The sequence below is a fragment of the Cricetulus griseus genome, assembly GCF_003668045.3.
Source record: "Cricetulus griseus strain 17A/GY chromosome 1 unlocalized genomic scaffold, alternate assembly CriGri-PICRH-1.0 chr1_1, whole genome shotgun sequence".
In the NCBI taxonomy this organism is placed as follows: Eukaryota; Metazoa; Chordata; class Mammalia; order Rodentia; family Cricetidae; genus Cricetulus; species Cricetulus griseus.
The window spans coordinates 101,178,304-101,195,091 of record NW_023276807.1 but is presented as its reverse complement, the minus strand read 5'-3'; the positions used below and the strand labels follow the sequence as shown (position 1 = coordinate 101,195,091).

Sequence of the window (16,788 nt, the reverse complement as noted above, 5' to 3'; positions counted from 1 at the left end):
GAGAGGCTTCTCTTGTGACAGTTATTGTCAGAAGTCCACATAGTGTAAGGACCAGGAGGTTGCTTATGTATATACTGAGTAATTCAAAGTAGGAATTGACATAAACTCCTTAAAATAGTTCCTTTAGACCACGCAAAATCTTCCTGCATTTTGGAGGCTGAACAGGGTCTCTTTATGCTTCTACCCTTCTGCTCTAGGCAACCTCAGGTCGGAAGCGGAGTCTTGCAGTCTCTGATGAGGAAGAGGCTGAAGAAGAAGCTGAGAAGAGGAAAGAGAGATGCAAACGGGGCAAGTTTGCAGTGAAGGAGGAAAAGAAGGAAGCAAGTGAGGTGGGTGGTCACATGAGGTTCACAGGGATTGCCTCCCTGGACAGGTGCCAGTCCCCATGGTGTTCATGACTTGAGGCTTTGAGCCTAGTTGACCTCTCAAGGACTCTTATTACCTAGACAATTAGAAACATGAGGCCAGGTAGGATCTTGAGATTTGTTCTAATTACAGGCCAGTATATACTGGTGTACATCTTGGGGCCTGGAATCACTTGAAATGTGTCTCTTTCCTGCTGTTCTGTACATAAAGGTAGCAGAAGGGTAAATACCAGGAACAGCATAAGAAGACATGTTACAGCTGATGATCATGAGTGGCCAGTAACACAAAAGACTACTTTTTAGAGGCCTTTGAAGAAACTTCTAATAGACTGTTCTCCTTACAGCTCTCAGACAGTGCTGGGGAAGATGACCCAGCTGAATTCAAGAAGGCTCAGAAAGGCAAGTTTGGGGAGGTCCCTGTTGGCCATTGGTGGAAATGGAAATAGAGCCTTCACTGTCAGCAGCTTCCTCCTTAAGTTAGCAGTTTCCTGGGCTTGGTCTCTATCTGTAGTTGGTTCAGCTATCCCTTCATGACATTTTGCTTCATTTGTGATGCTTGAGATTTTTGAGTAGACATTCATTAGATAGTTTAGTTTGGCCTTGAACTTTTAATCCTCTGGCTCAGTCTCCCATTGCTGGGATTAAAGGCATGTGCCATAATGCTTGGCTTGAGGGGTTTTTTTTTGGGGGGGGGAGCTGTTTTGTTTGCATGTTTTGTTTTGACACTAATCCTTTGTTTGCCCTTGGTAAGTCACTCATCCTTTGTCTTGGATCTATGGCAGATGAAGAATCCCCATTGTTAAACTTCAGGGTACATACTTAGGGACCTCCCACCTGGGGACTACAAATACAGAACTGGCTGAGTTGGCAACATTGATATAGTACTCTGATTCTCACTTGTGTTTGAATTCTCAGATAAAGGATTGCATGTAGAGGTACGTGTGAACCGGGAGTGGTACACAGGTCGTGTCACAGCTGTAGAGATGGGCAAGAATGTGGTTCGGTGGAAAGTGAAGTTTGACTACGTGCCCACAGACACAACACCAAGAGACCGCTGGTAATGCCCTCTTCTGGGAGATCAAAATACCAGAAGTCAACTAGGGTAAAGGGAGGAGGTACCCTCATGTCCTTAGCAGCCTATTTGCTTAGGACAGACATGATAAGCACTTTGTCCCCCATAGGGTGGAGAAAGGCAGTGAAGATGTACGACTGATGAAGCCACCTTCTCCAGAGCATCAGAGTCCTGACACGCAGCAAGAAGGTGGAGAGGAGGAAGAGGAGGAGGAGGAGGCTGTGGTGGCCCAGCAGGCTGTGGCCTTGCCAGAGCCCTCTACTTCTGATGGTCTCCCCATTGAGCCTGACACCACTGCCCCAAGTACCAACCATGAGACTATTGACCTCCTGGTCCAGATTCTTCGGTTTGTGTTTCTTTAGCCTTTTCCTTAGGTCTGGCAATAGTTATTCACTTTTCCCATGCTATTCTGAGTTCCTATCCTTCCTTTTTTTGCTACTTAGGAACTGCTTGCGATATTTCTTGCCTCCGAGTTTCCCCATCTCCAAGAAGGAGCTGAGTGCTATGAATTCAGAAGAACTAATATCTTTTCCTCTGGTGAGTCTGGCCTGACTTGGTTTGTACACCCAGTTGCTCACTCATGCTTATTACCATCTCAATATACCTAGAATTTGAGACTTAGAGAGAGGAAGAGGGAAGCTGGTGGTGTCTTGAGATGAGCATGAGGACTCATGGTAGCCCAGTGGATTCTGCTGTCTTTCTGCTTCTGACATCTTAAGATTTGCTAGAGGTGGAGTTGCTGCTAGTAGGTAGCTGGCCATAAGCCTGAGAGAAATGAACATTGTGGCAGTGGCCAGAGAGCCTTGGCAACTTGGTAGAGAGGGAAAAACACCAAAAAAAAAAAAAAAAAAAAAACAAAAACCTAACCAAAAAACAATTAGGACTTTAATAAGTGCCTGCTTTTGTAAGTGCAGGGAACTGCTTTTGTAAGTGCAAGGAACTGTCTGAAGAGGAGGCAGTAGGCTTTTGTGAGCAGCCACATTTTGTGTAGGAAATGGTTGGAGCTGAAGGAATTGTTGATCTGAACCATGCAAATAATAATGGGTTTGTAGGCTATCTAGTGTCTGATAACTACTCAGTTCTTCAATTATAGCATGAAAGTATCCAGAGGCAGTCCATCAAGGAATAAAGCTTTATTTACAGAAACGTACAAGTTGATTTTTGTCTGCTGCCCTGCCTTTTATGAGGGCATCTTTAATAGCATGAGTCCTGTCACATTCTTATCTCACAGTAAGCCCAGCCCAGGTTTTGGCTTTTGCCCTTGTTTAGACTGGACTCTCCAGAGGTCCTCAGAGAACAAACATCTTTGACTTGTTACTTTTGGCATCAATTTGTAAAATTCAAAGCAAAAGCCAGAGTACAGAAGGACCTCAGCAGGTACTGCCACTCAGCCCAGAACAGAATCAGTGTGTCTGTCCCAGTCTAAAAATAACACCTAGCTTGTACTTTTTGTAAAAGTAGTTACTGGTGCTAGTACACAACTTTGATCTTCTGATTGCAGTTTCTAAAACCAAACTTTCAGTTTTGTTCATTTTTGTTCTTGTGTGTAAATGGTGTTCTCTAGTACTTTGACAATTAAGATATTTGCATTTGACTTAAAATTTATTTTGTGCAGTCAAGATATTTTTTATGTAGAATGTGAAGTTTCTCTTGCCATTCTGGTGTGAGATCATAGTGTAGATTGTAAGCAAAACAGCTGTTAGAAGCCCCTCCTTGCAGCAACTCAAGCTTCATGGAAGCAAGTAAGTGCTAGAGTTGTTCAGACTGCATTAGACAGCCAGGACCTGTTGTGGTTTTGCCCATGGAAATAACTTCCTCTTTCTCAGTGGCTGTTTCTGAGCACATCATACTGGGATACAACCTAAAATTGTTTTTAACTACTTCATAATAAAAGGCTCTGTTGCTGTACGACTATTTACTATACAAATCTGGGGATAATTGCTGTTGGTAGATGCTTGGTAGATCTTTGATCCTAACACTGTGTTGGATATAGAAATCCTATTCTAGAGTTAGAAAGGTGTGATTGAGCTAGGAGAATGATCCCACCTTCCAGGTTACTAAGCACTTGGCTGAGTGCATTTGTGTCCTGTCCTCATCCTTGTGGTATCCCCAAAGGACTACCACTAAGATCTCGTTACCCTGGTTTTAGAAGTTTACAAGTACCCTTCTTGGCCCCTATCATATTTCCTTCTACAGAAAGAGTACTTCAAGCAGTATGAGGTGGGGCTCCAGAACCTGTGCCATTCCTACCAAAGCCGTGCTGACTCACGGGCAAAAGCCTCAGAAGAGAGCTTGCGCACTTCTGAGAAAAAGCTTCGTGAGACAGAAGAGAAGTTACAGAAATTGAGGACCAACATTGTAGCACTCCTGCAGAAAGTACAGGAGGTGAGCCAGCAGCCCTCTCATTGAAGCTAGGGAGGGGGCTGAACTTCTCACAGGACTCTATCCACTCACAGGAGTCTGTTTCCAGCCCTGGCTGCTCAGGGTCCTGAAAGGAGGGCTGAAGTGATAGAGCTGCCTGGGCCTCGCCCCAGCCAGACCACACAGACCACACGGTTTGCTTTGAAAACCCTTTAAACCATAATCAAAATGCTTGCTTATCTAATTGGTGTCTCTGGTGGAACTGAGTATTGGAGAAGTGGTGGGATATTGCCCTTTAGGGGTCTGGAATGTCCTTCTACACAGTAGAGACTGGGAGACTGATCTCTGCGGACAGGCTGGTGGAGAAGCTAGAGCTACAAATGGGGTGGTACCATGAAGACTTGGGGAAGCCTCTTGACTAGGATGCTCAGGGTGGACTCTGACAAGATACTTGCACTGAGACTGATAGTAGGAGAGGCAGGACCTCTAAGTATATGGTTTGAACCCAGAGCAGAAAGTCATTGGAGGGGTGTGGCATAGTCCAATTTTCAATATAAGACACTAGTTAGTTGGAGGGATGCCGGTTAGAACCAGAGAACCTGATAAGAAAGTTCCCATTCTTTTCTGGACCTACACAATGAGTGATGACAGAGGATAACAGATTTAGAAGTGGGGCAGGAGTGGGGCAGGAACAAGTAGCAGACAGCGGGGCAAGAGATAGCAGAGTGGAATTCCTGCCCAGTCCCACCCCCTAACCTGTTTTCTTGTCTCAGCTGACCCCCACCCCACTCTGTTCTAGGACATAGACATCAACACAGATGACGAGCTGGATGCCTACATTGAGGACCTCATCACCAAAGGGGACTGAGGAGCTTGGAGGCAGATAACTCCTCTGCACACCTGCCTCTCAGCACAGCAGCTTCTGGGGAGGGGGATTTCATTAGTGAGTTGGTGGACTTAATCTTGGTTTGACTCATGTGGGACATTTGTGCTTTGGGAAGAAGATTCTTTGAATCTTCCTCCCCAAGTTTACATAAATATTTATTTTTTAAAAGAGAAGATGTTAATGCCTGCTGTGAGACCATTCTTTTGTGTGACTCTTAAGGAAAGGGCACAGAGTCTGAGCCATTGAGCTCCTGGCACCTCAGGATAGTATGAAGCAAGCACCATCCTGAGTTGGAGAGGCTCCAGGGGCAGGGTGATTTTTCTCCTAGAGGATCAACAATGGGACATGAAAAATACATGACCCCAGGGACTGAGATCTACAAGACCCATAAGGGGGTCATCAAAAGCAGGCCCAGTACCAAGAAAGACTCTCCTTGTAACAGTTGATCTCCTTGTGTCCAGTCAGGGCTGTGAAGGTCTGTAGGCTCCTGTGCAGCTGTCAGAGTCATCCTGGCCGTGGCCATACCCAGACAGTGTTGAGATGATTCTTGATGCTCAGATTTCCCAGCATACCACCTACTCTATTGATGAAGGAGCCATTGCCCGAGTCAGCCACACTGTCCAAGCTCAAGTGTAGACAGCTCTGACTGGTCAGATTGCTGGACTGGATAGCACTCTGAATGTTGAACTCCTAAGATTCTCAGGGTGTGCAGGTGTAAAAGATCTCTCTGGAAGAGGAGGCTTCCTCAGTGGTGCTAGTTCCTAGAGAGCCTTTGCTGCTGCTTTTCTACTGCGTCCTCTGTGGGTTCCAGAGAGACCAGCACCTCCTATGCTCTGGAACAGTGAGGAGGAGGAACCATGTGCTTCAGACAACTACTCAGAGCCAGAAGGGCAAGAGCTTCATTTGATGGCCATTGGGAGAATTCTGGTTCCAGTCCTGCCAATTCTTCACTCCTGTTGAAGACCACTGAAGATACAGCTGTGACTTTGTATTCTTGATCCAAACCACATTGGGATTTGTTTCCTCCATCTACCCAAGTCCCATGGTGTTTGCAGAAGATGGGGAAGTGGTGGTGAGGGAACTGTGCACATGTGGCTAGAAGTGCCTGCTTGGGTTCTAGGCTACCCCAGACTATCTCATCAGGCAATCCCTGATGCAGGGTTGTTTGTGGGGGAGTATCATTCAGAAGTAGTCCTCTTCTCTGGAACATTCTCCAATAAATGGGTTTCCTGAGTTGGTGCACATAACCTCCCAATCCAACTTTCTGTTGACCCTATCCAGGCAGTGTGTGGTCCATTTTTGTCTGTAAACCCACTGTTTAAAAGAAAATTGGTCCTGCATTTTTATTGGCAGGTAATTTTTTTTTTTAAGCCTACACACGTAATCAAAATGTGTTACCATAAATTTCTACTGGTGAAATTCTTGACTCCTGAGTTCAATACATTCTTATGTGAAATACAAGGCCTTTCTCTTCATTCTGTTGCATCTCCACTTTTTTTTTTTTTTTTTAGTTTCACTTTCTTGATATCTACAGACACACAACAATTTCATTTCTTAGATGTTTTAGCTTTAACTTTCTGGATGTACTAAATCCAACCTCAGCTTTTCTGAATGCTGCCTATTCCTCAGGCAGAGGTCCTACTGTTCTGATGGCAAGATAAAAATAGGGTCTTTCCTGGGAACATCATGAAATAACTGACCTTGGAACTGGTTGATAAGGCATCCACTGGCTCTAAAGGAGAGGGGTGGGGTTGAAGATGCTAAGTGACAAGTGGACATGGTAAGAATCCAAATACTAGAAAAGGCTGAACATAAAAAGCAAGGTTTTCCTCTACCTGATCCCCAAGTTCTCCCTGAAGATCGGAATAGTCATCCTGGACACTCAGTAACACATCTGCCCTTAGTTTCCTTAATTTTTTTGTTTTGGGTTTTTTTTTTTTGCCCGCCAAGTACATCATACATTGTTTCCGAATGAGTTTAGTATGACTAGTATGAGTTTACTTTGTTATGAACCATCACAGAACATTTCATTATCTTGAGTATACTGTCATGTAACAATGTGTAAACACTTTTTTTTTCTCTCCTTTTTTGGAGACAGGGTTTTTCTGTGAATAGCCCTGGCTGTCCTGGAACTGCTCTTTGAGACCAGGCTGGCCTTGAACTCACAGAGATCCGCCTGCCTCTGCCTCCCAAGTACTGGGATTAAAGGTGTGTGTCACCACTGCCCGGTTAACACTCATATTTCTAACATTTGTGAAGAAAGCTGTGGTATATGTGTGCCTTTATCCATTATATTCATATAGAGGGTGAGTCCCAGAAAGGACTATCAGATACATTCATTCCCATTCTGCTTCCAGCAACTTCTGTTTTCAACTCATTAATTGTGGGTGTCTCCACAAGTGGTTTTGTTTTAATGTGACTGAGCACTTGGTTGACTTGCCCAGGCTTTTTGGTGTAGAGGTATATATAGTTCTGAATCTAGGAGTAGGGATCTTTTTGTAAATCATGAGTTTGCAAAATCCTCAGGAAAATGTCTTAGTAGGATTTAGGATTTCCAACCCCATTTGAGAGTAAAATGCTGTCTACAACCAGGTCAAGACAAAGACATAACACTTGTTTTCTAAGAATTAGTACAAGCTGAGGAAACTTCTGGTTTCTTCTTTTCATTTGTCTGAGACACTGCTTTTTATCTTATAGGCTCATGTTCCCCATGTTAGCAGCATCTGGCTGATAGTTGGCACCTTTAGGGATGAGTAGTAAGTTAAGCTTGATAAGACTCCAAACTTGCCATTTGCACAGAATTCAAATTTGGCCTGAGTGCTTTGTGCCTCCACTGGCTACTTGACCCCTATTTGGAAGATCATCCAACAGGGTTGGGTGAGCCTGAAACATCCTGAGAATTCTACTGCAAGGTTCTGGACTTCACTGGAGATGGAACCTAGAAGGCTTCATGTTTTAACAGTCACACTGCACTGGCTTCTCAGAGCAGCTGCAGGGCCACTTTGATGACCCAGAAAGCAGGACTCCCAACAGGTTCTGCCTTCAGACTGCCAGTTCCCCTGCACTATTCCAGGGACCCTCTCTACAAAGATGAGTAGTGAGGCAGAGTGTTGCCGTTTTCAGTAACCTGTCAGGTGCCAGGGCCACTGCTGGCTTCAGCAGAAACTTCCTTGCAAGGTAAACAGGTCACTCTACTCTGGCTCCTTATTCCCTCTGCATGGCAGATCTTTCCGTTTAATTAGCCACAAGGACAGGTTCCCACTTGAAATTTAGCCAGTGCTTCTAAAAAGTCTGGAGCTGTAGGTTGAAGCTGGAATAAGGACCTGTAACCTCTTACTGTTTGGATTCTCCATTTTTGCTTGTAGGATTCTCTACACTCTACCAGCTCTACTGTAGGCCTTCAGCAGTTTACAGAGTGGCCCACATTAGGGGCATGCTTTTCCCAGGACTGCCATCATGGCCATCTATTTAGTTAGCTTCATCTGTCCCAAAGGGAGGGCTGGGCTTCCATGCAGCTTCTGCAAGACATGTGCCATTTCCTAGGGTGCTCATCCTCAGCAGTTGTCGGCTAGTACCTGGAAGGTGGGGGTTGTCTACGCTTGAGAGGGCAAGAGTCATGAAGATTCATGTCCTCTGGACCTTCCTGGGATACTTGGAGGATTCTCAGGGTTCTCTGCAGTCCCCTTTACTTTTACAACTGTAGCCAGCTCTACTCTGCTACTGTGACTTACTGTTCTTCCTGCCCCTCTTAAGGTCTAGATTTTCAGTGCCCCTCCCAGATGCCTCACCAGTAGTTTGGGCACTACACTTGGCCTTGGGGTTATTCAGTGGGCACTGGAGAAGAGCCCACTGAAGCTTTTTTTAGTTCTCTGTGATCAACCATCAACTATCCTAGCACCTCACTTGCCCAAGAGTTGATTAGAAATGTTCACCTAGCCCAGCACTGGAGTAGCTAACCATCTCTATGGAGGTGACTAACATTGGCTTCCTTCCAAATGGCCAATGGAGGCATTCCTTGGAGTGTAACAGCCCCAGCCCAGACAGCACCTACACAAAGTTACACAGATGACCTCACACAGGAAGGTTGGCCTAAAGGACTCATCAAACCCTGTCGTTATCTTACAGATGAACAAGGGTCAAAGATTTTCTTTTATGTGCATGAATGTGTTTGAGTGTTTTGTCTGCACGCCACATAAATGTGTGGTGCCTTCGGAAGGCAGAAGAGAGCATTGAAACTGGGACTGCAGGCATCTGTGAACCTTCTGTAGGTGCTGGAAACAAAAGCCTGAGTCCTATCCAAGGACAGCAATAGCTCTTAACTGTGGCGCCATGATTCCAGCTTCCTGTTCTTTCAGCTTTTTGTGGAGGATCACTACAGGTAACCCTGAACAGACACCCTTCTATCCAGAAGCCCTTGTTTCTGCAAGGTGGTGGACGTGGGAAGGGCCACGTTCCATTTGCTTTAAAGGGCCAGCCAGTGCACAGGCTTATCAGCCGTTCTGTATGGTCAAGTTCCTGAGATCTCTTGGCTCCATTTGTGTGTCTCTTGAAAGGTAAACTTTTTGTTTGAGTTTTTTGTTTGTTTTGTTTTGAGAAGGGGTCTTTCTTTGTAGCTACAGCTGTTCTAGAACTCCCTGTGTTGACCAGGATGGCCTCAAACTAACAGATCCTCATGCCTGTGCTCAGGACTCAGGAGTACTGGGAATAAAAGCAGGTGCTGCCACAACCAACTAAAACTAAACATTTTTAGGTCTGGGGGTTTCCTGTCCTGCTGAGGAAAATTGCTTTCTCCCCAAACCTTCATTTTGTTGCAGTGATTATCTTTATTTTAATCAGTTTCCATGGAATGTTTTAGTATAAACAGTAAAGTCAAGAGTCAAGCTTTTTCCCTAGGAGGAAATAGACTTAGGTTATAATTATGTTTTAAAAAATAATTGCATTAAATTTAAATATGTTTTGAGAAGTTTTGTTGACATAATAGTAAGCTCCCAGGAGGATACAAAATGGTTTTCCATTTGTTATGAATTTTTAGGGGTCTGGAGAAATGGCTCATTGGTTAAGAGCATTTCTTCCTCTTCTAGAGATTCCCAGCACCCATGTCAAGTGACTGACACCTGCCTGTCTGTAACTAGCTCCAGGGGATCTCTTCTGGCCTCTGGACCATGCACACACATCTTTAAAAATCTAGTAGTATGTTTTAGATTATCCAGTAGAGTTTTATAATTTCCTTGTAGGGGTTCTATAATTTTCTGACAAAATAAGCCTTAATAATTTCTTCACCCAGCTATAATAGGTTTCTGACTAAGTTTATTTCCTATTTATGGCCTTGTCACTACTCCAATAGAATACCTTTCCCCATCTCTAGTATGTACTGGCTAGTAACATGAAGAAAGCCAGTAGTCTGTGAGTATGTGGAGTATATTCATAAAATATAAACAAATTCCATGAATTGATAGTTGTAAAAGCTTGTTTTTTGTTTTTGTTTTTTTTCTGGGGGCGCAGGAGAGGTTCAAGACAGGGTTTCTCTGTGTAGCTTTGGAGCCTGTCCTGGAACTGGGTCTGTAGACCAGGCTGCCATGAACTCACAGAGAGCGACCTGCCTCTGCCTCCAGAGTGCTGGTATTAAAGGCATGCGCCACCACCGCCTGGCTAAAAGCTTGTTTTTAAGGTGCTTGCTTAGGCACTCTACCACCAAACTACATCCCCAACTATCAGCAACCCCCTTTTTAAAACTTTTGTTTGAAAATAAGCTACCAAGATGTCCTTTAATTCATTTGAATTTGTGATCCTTCTACTTCTACCTCGTCAGGAGCTAAGATTATAGGCTTGGGACACTAGGAGTGGCTCTTTTTGCTTGTCTCCCTATAATGTTAATGAGTATATATTAATTACACATAATAAAATGGGTTTCATTATAACATCTTCATATATGATATGTTTTTATATTTACCCTATCACCCTCTCTTGTTCCAATTCATGCTTGCTAATCCTTTCCTCTTCTCAACTAGCCTTATTCCTGCATTTGTGGGCTTGTGCATGTGTGTGTCCGATGAGGTTCATTAGGGTTGTTTAGTAAAGGAGCTACACCACTGAAGAAAATGTCTTTCTTCCCACCTGCCATTAACTTCCTATAAGTCTTCAGGGAACAGTGGACACCCATAAGCTATTCTTCCCTTTCCAGGAGAGGAGACTGACAACCCCAGTCTTGTGGAGATCATGTGTAGGTCCTCATAGCTATTGTGAGTTCAAGCAAAACAGCCATGTAATGCCCAGAGATAAGTGTCTCACACTTCTCACCCCACCTTCTGGCTCTCAATTTCTTTCAGATGTCCCATTTATGACTGGGCATTCAGGAGATGCTTATTCTCAGTTCTTTGACTCAGTCTTGGCATCAGGGATCCATTATTGATGACCATTACAAAAAGAATCTCTGACTATAGCTGATTACTTTAAAGGCAACTGGATAGTCACATCATGTCCAATTAGCAAAACAATAACATTTGCTTCCCCACTAGGGCCTATGACAATTAGGACTATGATCTTTTGACTGGCTGATAGTACCAGATCCAAATTCTCTTTTGTGGAGTGAGCCTCAAATCGGATCAGAGAGCAATGGGTTACTTCCATAACAGACTTGCCACTATTGCACCCATCTAGCCTGGCTGGTCAGTAGTGTGGCATATGGATAGCGTCCACAGCTGAGTAAGATTGTTGATGGAAATTCTCCAGCAGTCTATGCAGAGCATGGAAGGATTTTTTGAGGTACTGAAAACCTTTGGTGTTAGTGCCCATAAGATGGCTGCACTTCATCTTGGCTCAAGGGCAGAGAGTTCAAAACTGTCCTCAGCAAGTCATAAGACCTACAGTAGGATGTTTGATCTTGGCCTTGGCTGTCTGATTCTAACTAACAACAGACCTGGTCTGAGGTGTGGCTACTCCTGACCCTCAAGACCAGAGAACAAGAAGTTGAATCTAAGGTGTGTGGCTACTCCTGACCCTCAAGGCCAGGGAACAAGAAGTTGAATCTAAGATGTAGTTACTGAACCCTTAGAGGAAAGAGGAAGAAAAGTCTGTTTGCTCCATATAAATGTTACCATGTTCCCCTTTTTGATTAATGTATATAAGCGTGATGAAAAGTAAACTCGTGGCAAGTATTAACTGAATCTGCCCTCCCAACAGATAGCTAGTGTCTCTGATTCTTAACTCTTTTAGCTAGCCTTTCCCGCATCCACATACCTCCATTCAAGTATGAACCTGGGGCTGCTCGGCTAGCTCTGATTGCAGCCCTGCAAACACAGCTCCCTGACAAATGGCACAGCATCATGGAGCTAATAAAGGCAGCCCACAACAAATAGCACCGAAACGTGGAGCTAAGCACAGGGGACAGAAGTGATGGACGCCACAGAGGAATACACACCACTAGTGTACAAGTGTAAAGAGAGCTCTCGGATAAAAGAACTGAAGTGTGACGAGTTAACGTCAGGAGTAAAAATGTATGCAAGTGTAGATATGAAACAGAAAAAATATTAGTCAGATGATGAAGAAGTGAAGTGTGGTTAGTTAACCTTAAGAGTGAAAATGTGTATAATTGTAAATATAAAACAGAAGAATGTCAGTAAGATGATAAAGAAGTGAAATGTGATGAGTTAGCCTCCAGAGTAAAAATGCATATTATTGTAGATGTGAAACAGAGAAATATTAGCCAGATGATAAAAAAGTGAGTGAGTTAAACTTGAGGGTAAAAATGTATATAATTGGAGATATGAGACAGAAAATTATTAGTCAGATGATTGTATATTTACTTGGGTATATTTTAATAGCCTGGAGTAAAGCAAAACCAACTACAGAAATTTTTAGAGTTTGAAAATTTTCTAAGTATCCTTCCCCCTTGTACAAGTCACCCCCACAGCTGTCTCAGAGCTGCACCGGTGCTTGAGGAAGGGAAGGTGCTGTATGAGCAAGGTAAACTGGAGAGGATGTACTCCATCCTCAGACAAAGCTACCCTGAGAAATTCCCTGTGTGGCACAAGGCTGATTCAGTCAAGCCAAGGAACCATAAACAGTTCCAAGGAGCACCCAATCTGTGCCCACCCCAGACAAAGTGACCCCATCCAGGTGATCAGGCAATGACTAATTTTAATTTTGGTAAATAACATCTTCTTGTCACAACTGTCCCTGTGGGCAACCGTTAGCAGTAATTTTGAAATTCCCCTAGCCCCCACGTCAATGAAGCCAAAGGTCGCCTACTCTTACCCAATTCTGAACAGTCAAGGCAGGTACCACCCTGCTTGTAGTTTTTTCCTTTATAAACGGGTTTATAAACCCCAATTGAGGCCAGGCACCCTTTTCCTGCAGCTGCTGTGCCAGTTTGCTGGATAGAGTCCCTGCTGAGGCTTGTAACTTAACATTAAACCTTATGTGTTTGCATCAGTGAGTCGGCTCCTTGGTGGTCTTTTTTTTTGGGGGGGGGTCTCAGGAACTTGACATGATAGTTTGCCCCTATATATGCTGTAGGTCAGTAGGACCTGTGGGTGCCAAGAACTCAAGAGTTGTTACAATGGTAACCATTGACTTTTCAAGCAGCTGCAGTCATAGACAACCTTCAGCGGGCCTGCCCAGGCCCAGAGGGCAAAGGCAAGCTGAGGCCAGGCCAAGCCTAGCTGCTGCCATGGCCACTGCCCAGCCAAGTGTATGGAAAATGCTGATTATTACAGCCTGTCAGAAACTGTTTTAAGACCTTACAGAAAAGAAAAATGGGTGACATAGATAAATTTGGATTTGTTCAGATTTTGGATGCTCAAATACTCAAGGGTTAACTATAGCTATTGTATTACAAGAGATTTTAGTTAAGAATGTTTTATTCCAACAAACTAATCATAACCTAGGGAAAAGGAGAGCTGAAAGATGTATGTTCTGTATGCATGGTGTGGACACACAGTGTGATTGTGAATGCATGAATTCTAACAAAAAGACTTACTTGAATTGCTTTGGATATAGTTGAAAAGGGCACCAGGTCAGACAGTGTTTTAACAGGAAAGGTTGACAATCTGTGCCTCCCATGGCTGGCCCCCAGAGCCGGTTGGTGGGAATTGGCCAAAGCCAGCATGACCTGAGAGCCAAAGGAGCCTGTATGGATGATTCAATAGCTTTAGCAGAGGAGAGGATACTGAAATCCTTCTATTTGTGTGATTAAAAAAGAAATTGAGAGAATGTAGGTTAATACAAGATTTGAGAAATGTTATTGAGAAAGAGCCTCAGGGAACTGCTGCTCTGTTGGGCCCCCGCCTAGAAAGTTATCTGTGTAGATGCAAATGAGGCCATGAAAGCTTTACAGGTCGAATGAAAAGTTGGCTCAGAGGTGCATGGCATCGAGCTATGCACTATCCCCTAATGTTTTTTTATTACAGAGGCTGCTAGTCAGGAATGAGTAAGGTCTTTTCACCTCCAGGCAACCTAAGACAGGTCACACATGACAGAATGTGTGTTCTGTTGACAGGTAAGGCTGGAAGGTGGAAGAAGACAACCTAAGACAGACACAGTCATCTGTCCTGTAGCATAAACACGGGTATTATTTAATTATATTAAGAAGGGAGAATTTAGTTCGGGGCCAGCCTGGTCTTCAAAGAAAATTCCAGGACAGTCTCTAAACCTACAGAGAAACCCTGTCTCAAAAACCCTAGCTTAGTAACGTGTCGGTGAAGTACAAATATTCCTTGCATTCTTTCAGCTCATGGTTGTATTTAAGATTTAAAACTTTGGGGCTGGAGAGATGGCTTTGTGGCTAAGAGCATGGCTGCTCTCCCGGAGGGCCATGTTTGATTCCCAGTACCTACATGGCAGCTCATAATTGTCAATAACTCCAGTTCCAGTGGATCTGCTGCTCCCTTTTGACCATTATGGGCACCAGGCCTGTATGTGGTGCACATACATACATTCAAGCAAACACTCATATACATAAAATAAAATTTTAACAAAATATTTTAAAACCTTGTCCAGTTTATCTAGTTTTCCATCTTTTTGTAAACTAATTTATGCATTTTAAAACCCAATTGGCATGGATTTTAAACCCACTTAGCAGTATGGTGATGAACACAAGTTGTTGCACATGTTCTAAAGTGCTCTATTGAGTCCCCTGTCATGCCTGAGAATTCTTTTTAATGAATCACTAGGTTGAATGTTTGTTACCTTTTAGCAGATCTTATTGGATTATGTTGACACTATACAGGCTAGTTTAATAGAAAAAGAAGTAAGTATAGGGCTGGAGAGATGGCTCAGCATTCAAGAACACTGGCTGTTTTCCAGAGGACCCAGGTTTGATTTCCAGCACTCACATGGCAGTTCACAACCGTGTAACACCAGTTCCAGAGGATGAGGATTCAGCACCCTTTTCTGGCCTCCATGGGTACTACATGCACGCACCGATACATGCAGCAAAAGGCTCATACACACAAAATCTTTTAAAAGGTAGTTCTATTCTTTATTGCTGTCACTCTGTAGGTTATGTGTTGGAAGTTGTCTCTCTGGTATCATCTACTCCCCTCTCCTGGGAACCTCTGGTCTCTTCTTTCCTGTACAGATGATTCTTTTAGATACCTACCCCAGTCAGTCAGGAGCAACAATTTGGGCTCTATAGTTTGGGGGAAATCAGGAGTTTCCTAGGTCTTTCCATGTAGCTCTTCTCCAGTTCATCTGTAGGGCCCCATCCCAAGTTAGTACTCAGATCCTCATGCTTGTGAGACGAATATTTTATTGAGTTACCTCTCCAGTTCTTTTCTGAAATTTGTTTTGGTTTTTTGTTTTGTTTTGTTTTTGTTTTTTGAGACAGGGTTTTCTCTATGTAGCTTTGGAGGCTGTCCTGGCACTCACTCTGTAGACCAGGCTGGTCTCGAACTCACAGAGACCGGCCTGCCTCTGCCTCCCAAGTACTGGGATTAAAAGCCCAGCTTTTTTTCTGATTTTTTAAAGAAGACATTTCTAATTAGTTATATGTGTATGTGTGTGGGGGGGGGTTATATACAATGTGAGTGCAGGCACCTGTGGAAGCCAGAAGAGAGCATCCGATTCCACAGAGCTGAAGTTACAGGGTGAGAGCTACTTGACATAGGAGCTGGGCACTGAATTCAGGTCCTCTGCAAGAGCAGTGTGTGCTCTTAACTGTGGCTGTCTCTTCAGCTCCTCCTCCTGGTTTCTTTTTCTCACAGTTAAAACAAATTTATTTATGAAAAATCATAAGCATTACATACAACTCAGTCTCTATGTGGCAGAGCAAAAACCAAACAACTATGCTTAACAGCTCTCCTCCCTTACAACTCGTAAAGCTTAAGTCTGGCAGAGCTAGTGTTCCTCACAGCAGCGATTCTCAGTGTGGTTTCTGCTGGTACCAGGCATCAAATTCAGGGTCTGGTGTGTAGTAGACAAGTGCTGTGCAACCGAGGCACACCTTCAGCCCTGAGGCTTTTTTTTTAACAAGCAGAAAGAGCCAAGGAATTCCATTTTGAGAATATAATGAGTGACAGGTGACAATTACACGACATGATCTGAACAAGGCTCTTATAAGCTAAAACACATTTCACCTTGATAAAATATCGATCCATAATCAAATCAGTAAGATTTCAATGAGGTTATTAGATTTTCCAGACTAGTGAACAAAAGAGGTGGCCTCTGCAGCCTCCCTGTGGACTTTATCTCTCTAGCATTCCCATGCTAAGCTCCTGCTGTGGTTTGCTGCCATGGGGGTAGGGGTGGGGTGCACTTGTCCAGAAAAGGACACAGGTTGTCTCTGTTAGAACTAGCAGGACCTTGACATGAAAACCTATGGCAATAACCCTGAGGACAGGTCCCTTAAAAAGCTGGGTCAGAGGGAACACTAGGTGAAAGCCACTTTAGTTAAGAAGGTTAAGGTAGTGATGTGCTTTCAGGACACCAAGAACAGACACTCCACAAATTATGACTGAAAGTTATGGCAGAAAAGATCTTTTGACTAAAGCAGAGAAGAGTATAAAAACATTTGCAAATGGAAAATGAGTTGGGAGTAAATGAATTGACAGGATTACTGGACTCCAACCCTAACCAGGTTTCAGGTGTCCAAAACCTTGCGGTCTTGC

The 16,788-nt window shown here is 43.7% G+C and overlaps 1 protein-coding gene across 5 annotated transcripts in view; it reads left to right on the top strand.

Annotated features, from left to right (window-relative positions):
- The window catches only part of Morc2 (MORC family CW-type zinc finger 2), a 38,512-nt gene extending 32,367 nt beyond the window's left edge, over positions 1 to 6,145 (top strand). For all 5 annotated transcript variants that reach the window (XM_027387289.2, XM_035452211.1, XM_027387290.2 and 2 more), the window contains 7 exons: positions 198 to 329; positions 710 to 764; positions 1,281 to 1,422; positions 1,547 to 1,783; positions 1,881 to 1,974; positions 3,634 to 3,822; positions 4,598 to 6,145. In XM_027387289.2, coding sequence (XP_027243090.1) covers positions 198 to 329; positions 710 to 764; positions 1,281 to 1,422; positions 1,547 to 1,783; positions 1,881 to 1,974; positions 3,634 to 3,822; positions 4,598 to 4,666 — 918 coding nt within the window. In that variant the 3' untranslated portion in view covers positions 4,667 to 6,145. The remainder of the gene's footprint in view (positions 1 to 197; positions 330 to 709; positions 765 to 1,280; positions 1,423 to 1,546; positions 1,784 to 1,880; positions 1,975 to 3,633; positions 3,823 to 4,597) is intronic.
- Positions 6,146 to 16,788: the final 10,643 nt, after the last annotated feature.